Raw genomic sequence first — 14,554 nt, 5'->3', positions numbered from 1 at the left:
TCGACGTGTCCGCGCGCGCCCGGCGCCGCCGTGCTGGCGCCGCCCGCTCCCTACAGCATCGTTTTCTGCGAGCGTTGGCCGACGTGGGCAGTCTCGTGGCCCCTACTCGCCATCTGCTTGCGCGCCGTGATATATAACGACTCCGTTAGTACGTCGTGCTGTGGTGCACGAATACTTCAGAAATAAGTCCTTCTTTTAATTCGAACAAACTTTCGGGCTCCTTCGAGTTCGAATTATCGAGATACGACTGTATATGTGTCACGCTGAAAATTTCATTCGTACGACTTTAGTATGAAATAACAGTTACCTGGGTTCTTAAAGTTCAGGAGTTTCGTGGTGGCCCTTTGGGCGGCGGCGTTTTCGTCTGCCCCTTTCGGCACCTGTAGAGGGTACATGATCGGTGTCTTCACCCTCACGCGCCTTTTCTCTTGCACGTAGGTATGTGCCTGCATAGTAAGTTACAAAAAAACTCTTTATTGTTATGCTGATAAACTCGGAGTATCTACGTTTATAATGTAACAGCAGTGCCTATTACAACTGTATATTGGAATTTTTCTTTTTTTAACAGAATTTTGTTACTGCACAGACTTGCAAAAACAAAACGCCAGTGCGACCTCAAAATTTATTGGTTGCATGACTGAAGCCAAAAAATGTTAGGTATCCTAAAAAAAAGATGCTGTAAATAGCTACACTGTCCGCTTATGTTAAAAAAAAAGTCAACAGTGCACTACATACAAGGTGTTTCATTTAACTTTAGCCAAACTTTTAAAATATGCAAGTGCCACGTACCAGGCCAGAACCAAGGTAATGTTGGAGATTCTCAGATTACTTTTTGCATTCCGCCTAGTTAGATAATTAGTTCTAATTAATTAACTTCTCAATTACTATAGTTAGATGAAAAGTGTCAATGAGAAGATTGTAAAGCAACATGAGAATCCCCTGATACCGCTTTCTGTTTCTCAATATGAGCTACATAAAGTGTTTTTCCAAGTGTGAAAGATGCCTGCCAATACACGCAAACTGCCTCGAGCGGCCAGTCGTTCGGCAGTTTTGCGTGTATTCGCGGGCATCTTTCACGCTCGGAAAAACTAACGAGTGATCTCGCACATGAGCGTTGACGGAAGAATTCTGTGGCTACGCGAAGATCGTAGCACGTCTCATCGTTCTGCGCCAAACGGGAATGTCACCGTCATCCTAACAATCAATCGTCAACGAAACGTCACAGAGGTAATTTTAGACAGCTTTGGCAAACCTGAATACGCACACAATAAAAAACGTGCGCTCACGTAAACATGCCTCTTAAACAATCTTAGAGATTCCAGTTAAAATCAAGGCGCTTTCATTGCAAAACTTCATTACCGCCTAAAACTTCCACCTAAAACTCCCGCCTGAAAACCGTAAATAATTAAACACGTCAGGTATCAAAGTGGCAGTGACTACTTACGTGAGCAAAGAAAATGTGGAAGGCAGTCTGGCGCTCCGCAGTTCATGAACGAATACGCGTCAGGAACTTAACGGCTGGTCCTGACAAAAATAACGGTGAATGTAACGGCGGGTTCAAAAGTTACGCAATCTGGAGGGAAGCTGCGCGGGGTCTCAGTCCGCTCGGCTGCTCAGACTGCGTCGGCGCAAGCGATGACGCCGATGAGCCGTCGCGCCACTCCTCGCTTTGTCAGGTAGCCGCTAAGATACGTCGCGGCGCTGCATCCTCTTGCGACACACGCTGCTGCAATGCAGAAAAATACTCAGTGTGGCTTCGTACTCGGTACCTGAAGCACAGAAATGCTAGCTAATTTAAATAGAAAATACAAAATGCGGCTGCTACCATAATGCTAGCGCCACCTTACAAAAATAATTTGAAATAACAAAAGTCGAACTTTTTAATGCCTCATTCTTGGCACTTTGCGGTAGGTAGGTAGGTTCCTAACTCGCTTTATATTACAAAAAAGTGATGTGCAACCTATAATGGAATCGAACCTCTGCCGTGGGGCACAGCAGCCGGTTCTCTAGCAACTAGACTACGGTCTCTTTTTTTTCCTTTCGGTCAAAGTAAAACAGGTTAACCAAACAGACAAAACGAAAACTGCGACAAACAATATCAAAACATTTTACAGTTTGAACCGTCAGTCCAACTTGGCTGACATTGTCATATAAAATTCTCTGAGCGTTGTCAAGGGATCTACCCTCGACAGCCGCTCGCGAACACAGCAATCACGCGTTCTAAATTTTCCTTCAAAGAAACATGGGAATATTCGCCAGGAGGGACATATCGCGTTGAAGTGTATCGAGGACTGTTCAACAATGTCCTCGCGTCGATGACAAAATCAACGTCGAAAGTGGTGCTTATAGTTTCCGGAGAAGTTCAGAAACTGCGACAAGCGGAATTCGGTGACTTGTAACCCATGATGCAAGCCATCCTTGAAATTCCACACATTTACGTGGACAAAGACTTGCCTGATTTTCTGCACATGATGATGCATAGTCCGAAGAACCTCCATTTTCGATGCCCCCGCTCATAGGAGGGTCGTTTTGTGGAACAAAATATTCTCTAGAAATGTCTTGCGTATGTGCTTCAACATTTTCTCCTTTCAAGACAAGGTCACTTTCGTGAAAACTGTCCTTGGATTGAGCACCCTCATGTGGCGAGGATACTTCACTAGAAGCATGGTTACTACTTTCATTAACCTACCATGATACTTATTGGACGGTTCTCGTGGCAACAGGACTGGCAGATATCAGTTCGTCATTAACTCTACGCCTCTTTTGACGGTCTGAAAGGTCAGCGTAACTTTTCTTCTTTATTGTGGACTTCATTATGAGCATAAAGAGCAAGTGGCTGCCCCTTCAGTGCTCACTCACCACAATGCAAACACCCTCGCCTGGGTTGATTGCACTCTCTTCTAACAGGGCAAAGCAAAAACAAAAACCAACGTCCGTTTTTCCCGCCAAAAAGCAGAACAAAGAAAACAACAACAAAAAAATCAATAATTGTAGGCTGCTAGAACAAGCGATTTTAAACGTCTTCTAAAATCCGCCTTATAGCAAGATTTTTCCATCCCAATTGAATCTTTCTCGAAGTTGACTTCTTCAATCTAGATTTTTGACGGTCAAAGCGAAATATCCATGAATAAGAATGATTATATCTCTTTTGTGCTAGCTGGGTTAAGCCATCGAAGATAGATGCGGACATGTGTGGACACAAATCGCTCAAGAATTAGTTTTCCAATCACATCTTTGTGCTGATAACAAGGGTTTTCTGGCAAGGTTACATTACTTCCAATAATTTCCTTCAGTGCTTTCAATGGTTCAGACAGCTCAGATCTTGAGCTTCAGCAAAAGACTTCTAGCACTCTGACATTAAAAACAAAGTCCAGAATTAGTCTGCTTGCATAAATTAAAATTTTCCGCCTTGGACATATTCATTTAGTTGAGTAAGGTTGTGTTCCTGTCCAGGTTCTTCAGCCGCTAGCATGAACATGCACACAGGGCAGTGTTCCACAGCGCGGATAATCGGCTTTAACAAAAAGCCTGCCAAGTTGGCGAGCACATTTTCCTCAAGAGAAGAAACTTCCTTCAAGTCGAGAATGAAGTCGCTTCTCTCATCACTCTCTTCCGACTGTGTGATGCTTTGTGCTTGTTTAATTATTGCTGAGAAAAAAATCGACCATCCATCGCGTATCCAGGAAATGAGTTTACAAGTGCCCCAATACTTCTAGCTACAAAAGAAAATGTGAATTCACAAACGTCTAGAATAAACCTACGCCATTGCAACAAGTCAAACACGGCGATCACACCATACTGCAGCCTTATAATCACTAAAAAGGCACGCCAACATATACAAGCAACTTCTCTGTGAAAATGAAAAGGATTATAAAGGGACATTATTCTTAGCAAAATCATGATCCTCACTCGCATATCTTCGTTGCGCCCGTCGGTACTCAGATGTCACGTTTTCTTGCGCTGCCCTTTTCTTCCTTCGTTCAACGTCGCAGGGGTAACAAAATACACGCGGCTCTTTTGCGGTCGATCCAGTGTATAGAGCGACACAACAGCCCATCATGTTTCGTTAACAAGCACGAACATCACAAGGAACTACACAAAACACTAGCTCTCGCACCGCAACGCCACAAAGATAGCAAATGGAGCGCGCGTCCATTCAGCTCGACAGCCAGCGCGAAAGAACCAACATGGCGCCGAAAAGCCAGAGCGGCGGCGCCGGACGGTTCAAAGGCAGTCCCCACCCTGAAAAGCGGCGCTGGCATCGAGGCACCCTACGGCAGGTGAAATTGTGACTTCGCTTGCCTAATGCGCTTGGGACAGGCGCGCGCGTCGGGGCAATAGCAGACAATTAATAAAATAAAAAAGGTGCTAGGGCCTTCACATTTTAATATAACACGACTTATATTGCCCCTGAAAAAACGTCGTCCCAGCAATGTATTTCTGTTTAAAAGTGAAGCCGACTTTAAGGGGATCGGTGTAAGCTTGGTCTGTGTGAGCTGGCTTTCCCACGCTCTGTGTTGTAGTGGGAAAGCCAGCGTACAACGGGGCCCGATAACGCTATCGCGTTCCACTCTTAAAGGCGAAGCTTAAGCGTCCTCCAATTTTTTTCTTCCCCTAGCCTCTTGTTTATACAAGCGCCCTGTTCGCCCTCTGTAGCTGCGGCCGCATGTTAATGATCGCATGTTAATAGCCGCAGTCCCCGCAGCAATTTACAAATTTCGTTTCATGTTTAACTGGGCACGTCCAGCTGTTTTTATTTGGTGTCCCGCTATGGCGTTCTTCCCTCATCCTGCAAATACGTTCGAGCTTGCATGGGACTGATAAGATTACCTCGACACCGTATCGCGACCCGGTTTGTTTCAGCCCATGAGAGATGTGCAAGTATGGGATAACTCCTGCTCTTTTCTTTTTTCTTTGCCCTTCTGTTTTTTTTTTCGCTTTTTTACTGCACGTTAAAGAATCCCAGGTGCTCAAAATTAATCCGTAGCCCTCCACTACGCCGTGCCTCATACTCAGAACTGGTTTTGGCACGTAAAACCCCAGAAAGAAGAAGAAGATACGCAACAACTTTTCGCGAACTGATAAAGTGGCAAACCTTGGGAATCCCGTTGAAAGAAGCCTGTCTAACTGTAATTTTACGCTGTTCGCCACCATGTGTGAATAAGACTTAGTTAAAGCTGCGCTAACGGCGGACGAAGCAGTCGCTCTCTTTACCAGTTTGGAGTGACTAGAAGCGTAATTAAAAACGGGCTTGACTCTGCGCGGTTGGTATTTGCAGAATTTGCAAATACTCGCAATTGCAGAATATTAATAACTAAGAAACGCAACAAGTTACCCTCAGAAAATTTCGGAGACAAATTTCAGAGGCGTATTATATTAAGAAATATGGCGACAGATGCGTCAGTCAACCATCATAAGGAGTTTGAGCCCATGCCAACCCCAATCGTGTCTGGTTTTTACTGCTGGCCTACCAATGCGACTAGTGTCTCTGACTTCGATAACCATCTCATCTCGTGTGTGTTTTGTCAACACTAAATTCCGTTGCTAGTCGGTGCTCGTGTTTGTACTTCTCTTCCTTCGTCCTTTCTTTCCCCACTTGAGTGCTTCGCGCTGCAGGTATTCCACCATGAACTTAAACCAACTCGCCCACATCGCTATTCTTATTGAGCGGAAAGTAGTTTTTTTCTTGATAAAATAGCTTGTAATAATGCGGCCGGGATTAGAATAGAATAGAACTTTATTCCAAGTGCATACACTCCAGGAAGGAGGCCAAAAAGCACAATTCCTGACCAGGGCCTCCCCCCCCATGGTACGCATGTCGCACTCAGAGGGACAAACAAAAATAAATACATAAGCAACGTAGCATTTGCGTCAACACTTGTTGGTATGATAACAAAACAAAACGAGAATCAATCCATGGTCACAAAAAAGAAAGGCTGCAAGTCATGTCAGGCATCTGAGGGAGAACAAGAACACCTGACATAGAAGTACCGCAGGTAATTACTCCATCTGAAGCAAAAAACTGAAGAACGGCATTACAGAGGCACTAACTAAAACTTTGGGTAGAAAAACACAGGGTATAAAAATACAAGGTGGGCATAAACAAAATAAGCAGCCTTCTTGATATAGCACATGTGCCCTTCTTAAATACGTCAGGCCACACGAAATACCAAGGGACAAGCCCAATCATGTCATAAATAGTCCTGTCACTTTTCTCTTGAAGATTTTCCGATTGTTGCAGTCATAGCTGAGATGTTTAAACATAATATTTTCATTCAGAAAGGCAACCATAATGGTATAAGGGTTTTGAAGCAATAAATTGTCCTTGCTTTTGGTGCTTTTATTGCGATGTATCGAAGGTTATATGGGCTTTGGGGAGTCTCTGTGGGTGGAAGAAAATGAGGTTCATGATATGTCTCGAGTGCAAGCGGCAAAGTTTAAACTTAAATTATAGAACTAACCTCAAATAATTCCAGTACTGGCCTGTACTTTCTAAGTAGCCTAGGTTAGCAATTCCTCTAATACCTTTCTTTTGCAGGAGAAGCAATGAATTTAAATTTTTCAGTGTTGTGTCGCACCATATCAACAAACAGTTGTAAGGATGAGATTGTATTAGAGTGAAGTACAGTTGTTTTTTAAGCCGTGCTGCTAATAAAAGTCTAAATTTATTTAAGACACACTGATCGCGAAACTTTCTTTCTTACGTGGTCAAGTCCACAACAAGTTCTCATTAAATATAACTCCAAGGCAGCATATCGACTGAGCGCGTTGAATGGTGCTTGCGTTATAAGATATTGTTGGCTCATATATTACTTTATTTTTAGCTTTGAATATTACGTACTTCATCTCCTTAACGTTTATTGCTGCCACGCAGCCACAATTTATCCAACCAATAATTTGCTGTATTTGTTGGTCGAACCGTTATGGCAAAGCAACTTGTCATACAGCTTTTGCATTTCTGGTGGCACAAACTTAAATACTTCCGTGAGTCGCTTTTGCAGCTTGGACTCTTTTATTGCGATAGCAATTGTATGGGCACTCCAGGTGCATTTTTGCCGTCGTCGTCGCCGTTACGTTCCGTATGAAGTCCGCGCGCCGCTTGCTGTATATATGTCCGAGTGAAAGCGTGCGAGGGGAGCCGATGATCGCGGCTCAATCTCGCCCGCGCAAGGGAGGAAAGCGCGGAGGAAGCGCGCCGTCTTCCGTCGCGCGCCAAGCACCGGGGGCAGGGGAGGGAGGATGGGCGGCATCTTCGTGTTGTGCTGTCGCGCGGAATTTATCTTAAAAGCGAGCTGCGTTATGTGGCAGAGTCTAGGTGCGCCGACGGCTCATACCTCTGTGCGTGCTGTGTTCTCCCCGCTCAGTTTGCGTTGAAGCGATAGACAGCACGAAGGTCTCTTCGTTCGCTGCTGCCACCGCGCTTCCTCATGCCAGCGTTTTGACAGCGAGTGTCCGGGGTCATCAAGTGTGATGAGTACATGTTTGCCTGTGCGCGCTGACATCGCCCTTATTAATTTAGTTAGTAAGCGAAAGTTTGCAAGTTTATACGGCCGACAAAATTACCATTCTTACTTGGTATAGCTGTCTATCGCAATCGATGCTTTGCCTTTCAGGCGAGACTGCAACTTTTTCGTTGGGTTCCGGCTCACCTTGGTATAGGTCATTTAGTGGCTTGTAATCGTGTTTCTTTCCTCTTTACTTCCCACTTCGCTGTTTGTCCTCCCTAAAGAGTAGGCAAGCGTTGTGCCCCTCTCAGTGCCAGCAGAAGCAAGATAAGCACGTTCTGCGCAGGTGTTCCGGCCTCGTCCACAGCATCGCCGCTACACACGCTGAAAGCTCGCAGTCAACTCGACGTCACAGAGCCGAACCGACCACGTCAGGGTGGTACGTTCACCACGCAACTCCAGCAGCGTGACGACGACTTGGATCGCAGAGCCGGCCAGGTGAAGCTGCCGCCGCAGGCCTGGACAGCACGGCACAGCGCTCAAGTGCGGGTCGACCGCGGTGGTGACAACGAGAGCATTCTGCACAGCTTCTCCCGTAAGTAGATCTTTGCCATTAATGCGATTTTTCGGACACTTGAAACACTTTTAGTTGTGCCGGTATCTGTCTAACCTCTTTCACGGCGCCTACTGATCACCAGCAGAATCTTGGTTTGAGCTAGTCTTCGCCGCAGGAAACGCAAGCTAAACGTGGACACAAGCGTGGAATCTGTCCGCGTTTAGCTTGCGCTGCCGGATTTCCTCGGCCGCACTTGACACGGCGCGGCGTTCATTGCGCCACTGATAACGCGGGCTTTTCCAGCTAACAACAAAATCAATGTTACGCCTCAAATATATACCACCTGTGCGTCGTAGTTCATTTGGAGATACCTTAAATCTGCAGCACCAGCCGCACAAAAACGGCTGCGCTTTGGAGGCGGCGTTTTGCGAAGCTTTCTTTGCGGCGTCCGAAGATGACGTTGTGACGTGTGGGTGTATTAGTGGGATTTCAGCCTACATCCTCCGCTACACGTTGGAAATGAAGTTGTCTTCAGCAGTGTCCCTGTACAATGGTCATCGCATTAGCGTCGACAGTTATCATGACCTGGGTTCGGTCGTGATGCTTGTTTTCGACAGCCCCAGTCACGTCAATTAGGCAATTGGCCAATAAATCATCAAGGCTGCCAGGGACTCGACCCCACGTGCAACGAGTGGGAGAGACTCCGGGGAAGCGTTGTCCGCTTCCTCGGGGTTTGGAATGGCTGGATCGATTTCTCGCCCGTCAGCACGATGAAGCTGTCGCTCAAGTAAAAAATTGACAGTGTTAAGTATTTACTTATTTATTTATTTAGGTATATGTGTATATTTTATTTGAAATACTTCCAAGCATTACCGAAAGGAGTGGTTATTAGATACAATAGTGGACAGAAAATACAACTTTAAGGCATTTTTTGGAGCTTTGAAGTTAGTGTCGGTAATGAAAGTGACGGAGGCAGGGAGGTGGTTCTATTCAGAGCTGTTTTTAGGGATGAAAGAGTCATTATGCAAGTTCATAGGAAGCGAACAGACACCAAGGATAACATAGGGGCAAAAACTTGTACTCACTAATTGAAATAAAGAAATGAAAAATAATGGAAATTAAAGTGGATGAAAAAACAACTTGCTGCAGGTCGGGAACGATCCCACGTCTCCGCATTACGCGTGCGATGCTCTTACCATTGAGCTACCGCGCGCTCTTTTCCCATCCACTTTCTGCGGTATTTATGTTTTACTGCTAGAACCCAGGGAGTGTTAGTCAGCACCACCACTCACAAACCTTGGCGGCGGGTGTGGAACATCCTTTCTGCCGCAGGCGTCACGAGTACGTGCATCTTATTGGGTGATGGCAACTGGTCAATAAACCGAAAAAGGCTAGTACGACAAGATAGGACACCAATCTTAAGTTTGTCATCCATACGCGATGTATGTGATTAAAATGTTTGTGAAGAAAGGTAGAGGTGAGTTTTGAAAAGTAACAGCGCTAAATGGACAAGGAATTAGCCAAAGAAGAGCACGACACTGGCGCTGACTCACAATTGAAGTCTATATCGAGGAAATTCACAATTATAAACACAGGCCGACAACTAAGCGACTGCACATGCGCAGCAGGAGCCATCCTGGTGACGTGTCGAACCGCACGTGGAATAAACCAGTGCGTCCTAACAAAAGCCAAAAACAAATAAGACAATACAAGACTTTCCTTATCAAACTTAACAATCTACCATGATACACTTTCATGTAAATATCTCAACTATTTTTTGCTAAGAGCGACAGACGACTTGCTAACACATCTTTCCCCTTTCCTATCAATATGAAAGGCATCCATAAGCTCCCTTGTGGTTTGATCCTTATGCCACAACAAACAATAATTTTTTTTTCGCTATCGGTCGGCACCCACACTCTCTACAATGCAAAGACAAGTGCAAAACCCCCGTACGTTATAATGGTGACAAGTGCTTCCTTTAATCTAATGTTCACACAGCGACCGGTCTGGCCCACATAAACCTTCCCGCGTGACAGTGGTATCTGTACACGACAGCAGATCTGCATCGCACATATTTATTTCTTAAATTCTCGGAACAAAAACTACATTCCCTACCATGGTCCGACAATTTTTTATGCAAACGGGAACACATCGTGGCCAGTTTGTTGGGGGCGGACAAGACCACATACCTACTAGCCACGCATTCTTCAAACAATGCGAAAACTTGTGCAAATATGGCATCACAACCCGTCTTTTCTCATTGCACGCGGGATCTTTTGATTTATTCTTTACCCGCTTAATCAGATTATTACAGGGCCTCAGGATCCGGGTAACCCGCGTTCTGTAATCTCTGAATCAGGCTAAGGAAGCTCTCTCTCAACGAATGATTGCATGTCTTCTGTAGCACCGCGCGCAGCGCAGCGTAAATAATAGCAGTTTTTACTGTTTTAGAGTGACCTGAGGAAAAGTTTAAAAGCGCCCTCACAGAACGAGGCTTATGTAACCGACACAAATGGCCCTCCCGAAACCTCATATACATGATTTGAAGCTCACGTTCGGCAGGCAACTCAAAGGCGAATTTTAAACCTTTACCGCATTCCTTGAAAATATTTAAAATATCGGCTACCTTACTATTTAGATTATTTCTTTCCGTGATGATCAAGAAATCATCAACGTACCTAAAGACACTAAAGACGAAACTTGCTAAATTTCTAGCAATACAATTATCAACTCGACTAAGAAAAATATGGCTTAAGGCTGGGGCCACCCTCGACCCTATGCAAATTCCCGACTTCCGTAACAACGTGCTCCCTTTTCATTCATCAAACATAGAGCGCATATAAAATGACAATTCAAAAAATCGAAGCATATAAGTTGGGGAAAAATTGTCCATTAATCATTAGCGCATTTGGCAGTCCTCATCTGTGGCGATGTCTGGGCACTTGAAACCAGGGAGTCTAGAGTCACTTCATCTTTGCAAGAAATGTTCATTCATAGCTTCATGTCGGGTCTTGACAGTATAAAGAAGAACTCGACATCACGAATAACCAGCGCTTCTAGTGCGAAGTCCTTCCCCAGCCAAGTGAATATTAACTCTTGTTCATCTGTGCAGTGTTCGAGACGATCCATCGTAGCTCTTAACCATAACCACTTTACCTTGTCGCATGTCATCTGCCTTCACCGTGGTTCGATTAGTCAGACTCACTGAAGCTCCTGTGTCGATTAGGGCACTTACTTCTTTTCCGTTAATAAGCAGTGCCGTTTGCAAAACGTTTGATCGAATCAATTGAGTAGACGTTTTGGTTGCACGGGTGGGACTGTGCACCCACCTTTATTCGTTTCTTGCCTCCTTGACGTTGCTAGGGGAATATTCGATGTCAGTGGATGCTGTCCTCGCTGTCGCTGTATTATCCGGATGAACTCTGGCTGGATGGATCCAATTATGCTGTGCAACGGGACCAGGGGCTTCATGAAAAACGTCCTTAAGGCACCCCAGTGGGTCTTCAACTGTCTTGGGCGACCTTATTTGCACTTGCCTTTGGCATTCCTTTGTCATACCGCGGATGACTAACGGCACAATGGACGACTCAGACAAATTATAGATATGCTAACAGTAACAGCCATCTCCTCTCGTAGAAATAGTCAATTAGTGAACTTGAGCGTTGTTTGAAAAATATAGCTTTGTCCCATCGGTCGACCGGATTTTGATCAAAAGCCTAGATAAATCTCCAGTGATCCCAGGCGTCGTCCTGTTGGTCTGTTATACGGAGCTCATACCATTTCTTGGCATTGTGTAAAGAAACACCCTCATATTTGTCACTTTATCCTGTGACGTCACCCAGTAGTTCTTTTCACAAGCGTATTCAGAGAACTTCAGCCAAGTGGTTGCCGACTCGGTCGTCCCATCGAACATGTCCGGCTTCACTAATTCAGCTTTGAGACCATTGTTAGCACGCAGTCTCTCAGTTAGCATAGCAAGCAATTGTTGCTCAATTTGAGACGCCTGCACTTTGAACATCTCCTCCATAAGCATAGCAATGTCCTGGCTATTGTCATTTCGAAAGGCCCTGCTACATGATAACTGTCTGAAGTGCTTTTCATAGTCGCACATTTTGATATTGATCTTCCACATACCTCGGCTGACGAGATCCGCCTCGGTGACTTTAGCCTTGCTTGCGATGAACTGGAGCAGGCTCGGTGACGTCACTGTCTCCTGGACTTCGACTTGTTCTTCGTCTTCGGCTTGGTATGACGTGACGTACGGTTGTCCCGCTGTAATAGTACCAACTCGTACTTCTATCCACATCCTGTCGCCATATGTAAAATAAAGGATCCGAGATTGATCAACTTTTTACTCTTTTCATTCGATTTTCTTCTTCTTCGTCTCTCTCTTCACTTCCCCTCTTCTTTTGACCGGGACACTTTGGATTTTAGAGGCATGCGTAAATGATTTCATAACGTTATCGCACAGAAGGATGAAGATGATTTACCGTAATTAGTAGAACCTTATGTGGAAAAAAATATTGTTTGCAGCAAACCTGGTACAATCAATGAAATTACTAGTAAGTTGATTTGTTATTTGTTTATACAACAAAATTAGACTAAACCGAAACAAGTTATTAATATTCAAGATGTTGCTGCAGCGAAGAAGGGCAGTGGCGCTGCCATCGCGAGACCAATGAAAAATAATCCGAATAACTTTATTTTGTAAACTCTAAAGAGATGAAAGATAATACAAATAAGTATTCCCGCATGATACGATGTCATAACTGATATCTAAGTATGCATGAAAGCTACGGACAAAATTCAGAGCCCTTCCACTACTGTGAAGACGGGGTCCAGCGATGCTGTGACTATGGTGGGTCTGCTGCAGTAAATATTGCTATAGTGAATCTATATATTATCATTATTGATTACAGTGAGCATGTCCGTCAAATAGCAAGGACGCCGGCGTCTTGTTTTTCCTCGGCACGATGGACAAGAAAGCGTTTGTTGCGCCAAGTCCGCCCCATCGTCATAGACTAGCATATGAGCCACAGCGTTCATAGCCGCGGCACACTGCACGGCAGCGTCAGGATTCTTCGATATCTCTCCCGCTCCTGCTCTCGGTGGCTCATACCCACACATCCAACGCGGGTATAAGCCAAACCTGATTTCTTTCTTACCTTCCTTCTTCCTTTCTTTCTCTAGCAGCTCTTCCTTTCTATATTTCTTTCCTTCATTCCTTCCTTCCTTCTTTCTTTCTTGTCCCCGGATCACACCCGCATATCCAATGCGAGTATGCACCACACGTGATTTTATTATCATTAATTGTTACGTAACTGACAAGCATGTGATGTTATTATTGTCATGACCTATCAGTCATGTTAGTCATCCATTTTGAGACCTGTGCTCAGGCACAACTGGCGGCAAACCACCGTGCACATGGAGCCGAAATGATGATGATAGTTTTTTTTCTACACGCGGACACGATCCTGGGTAAACTAGCCCTTAACAGCTTCGCTGTAAAAGGGTAGGATGAGAAAAATATGAGCGCGCTTTAAGCAATGAACGAATGCCGAATGCTGCCATCTTTATGTGAGCAGCATTACTAATGAGACTAGCATTGAGGTGAACGCCAAGAATGATGCACTATTGCTGACGCTAATGAAATGCGAGTCAGTTGTTATGCCTGGTAATGAAGTTAACTTACGTTGAGGTGATCTATATACCAGAAATTTTGAGATTTATTTGGATTAATAAGTAAATAATTTTCGCGGCGCCACTTGGACACGCTACAAAGAACATTTAATTTAGTAGTGACAGCATTAATAGATGTGTCAGCAAAGGAAAGAGTCTTATCGTCGGCCTATAAAACGCAGTGAGCCATGCGATAGCCATGAGCCATGTGCCTGACAGTATTGTCAGGCAGATCATTGATGCAAAGTAAAAAAAAAAAAGGGAATGGACCAAGTAATGAGCCTTCAGGCACCTCTTGGTTAATTGTTTTAGTAGCGGAGAAAGCCTGACTGTGTGCTTTCTGTTCAGCAGGTAACCTTTTAAAAACTTCAGGGCTGGACCTGAAATACCATATTCTTCGAGTTTGTTACACAAGACGAGATGATGAATGGCGTCAAATGGTTTCATGAAGTAAAAAAAAAACGAACTTGAATCAATAGAGCGTTTGATATGGTCATTTAGGGAGAGCATAGCAAGGTTAGTGGAACTTTCCGCTCGAAATCCAAATTGGCATGGCTTCAGTAAATTAAATTTTAGCAAGTATTTGTTTAGGTGTTTAATATTATAGAGTTTAACGCATCTCTGATATGGTTTGAAAAGATGCTTTGCGAACAAATATTAAAAAGCACGCGGGCCAGCCCTTATTAGAATGCATTGGACAATGCTGAAAAGTAGTGAAATCTTTTGGTGGTATAGAGTAACTACTCTCTGCGCAAATGATTATGGCAAGGAAACAAGGACACGTGCACCTTGCATCCTGGGTCATGATTTCCCCGACAGTTGGGAACACTTGTTAGGCATGGCACTTGTTAGGCACACCATTATTGAAATT

At 44.5% G+C, this 14,554-nt stretch overlaps 1 protein-coding gene across 1 annotated transcript in view; it reads left to right on the top strand.

The window, feature by feature from the left end:
* LOC119433844 (uncharacterized) overlaps nt 1-14,554 on the top strand; it is a 53,093-nt gene that overhangs the window by 13,995 nt on the left and 24,544 nt on the right. Inside the window, exon 3 of the mRNA XM_049659063.1 lies at nt 7,792-8,040. Within this exon, the coding sequence (XP_049515020.1) occupies nt 7,792-8,040 (249 nt within the window). The remainder of the gene's footprint in view (nt 1-7,791; nt 8,041-14,554) is intronic.

This window comes from Dermacentor silvarum, chromosome 11 (genome assembly GCF_013339745.2).
Source record: "Dermacentor silvarum isolate Dsil-2018 chromosome 11, BIME_Dsil_1.4, whole genome shotgun sequence".
NCBI classification, from domain to species: domain Eukaryota; kingdom Metazoa; phylum Arthropoda; class Arachnida; order Ixodida; family Ixodidae; genus Dermacentor; species Dermacentor silvarum.
Note: the sequence above shows the minus strand (reverse complement) of the source record. Positions and strands in the feature narration are given on the sequence as shown.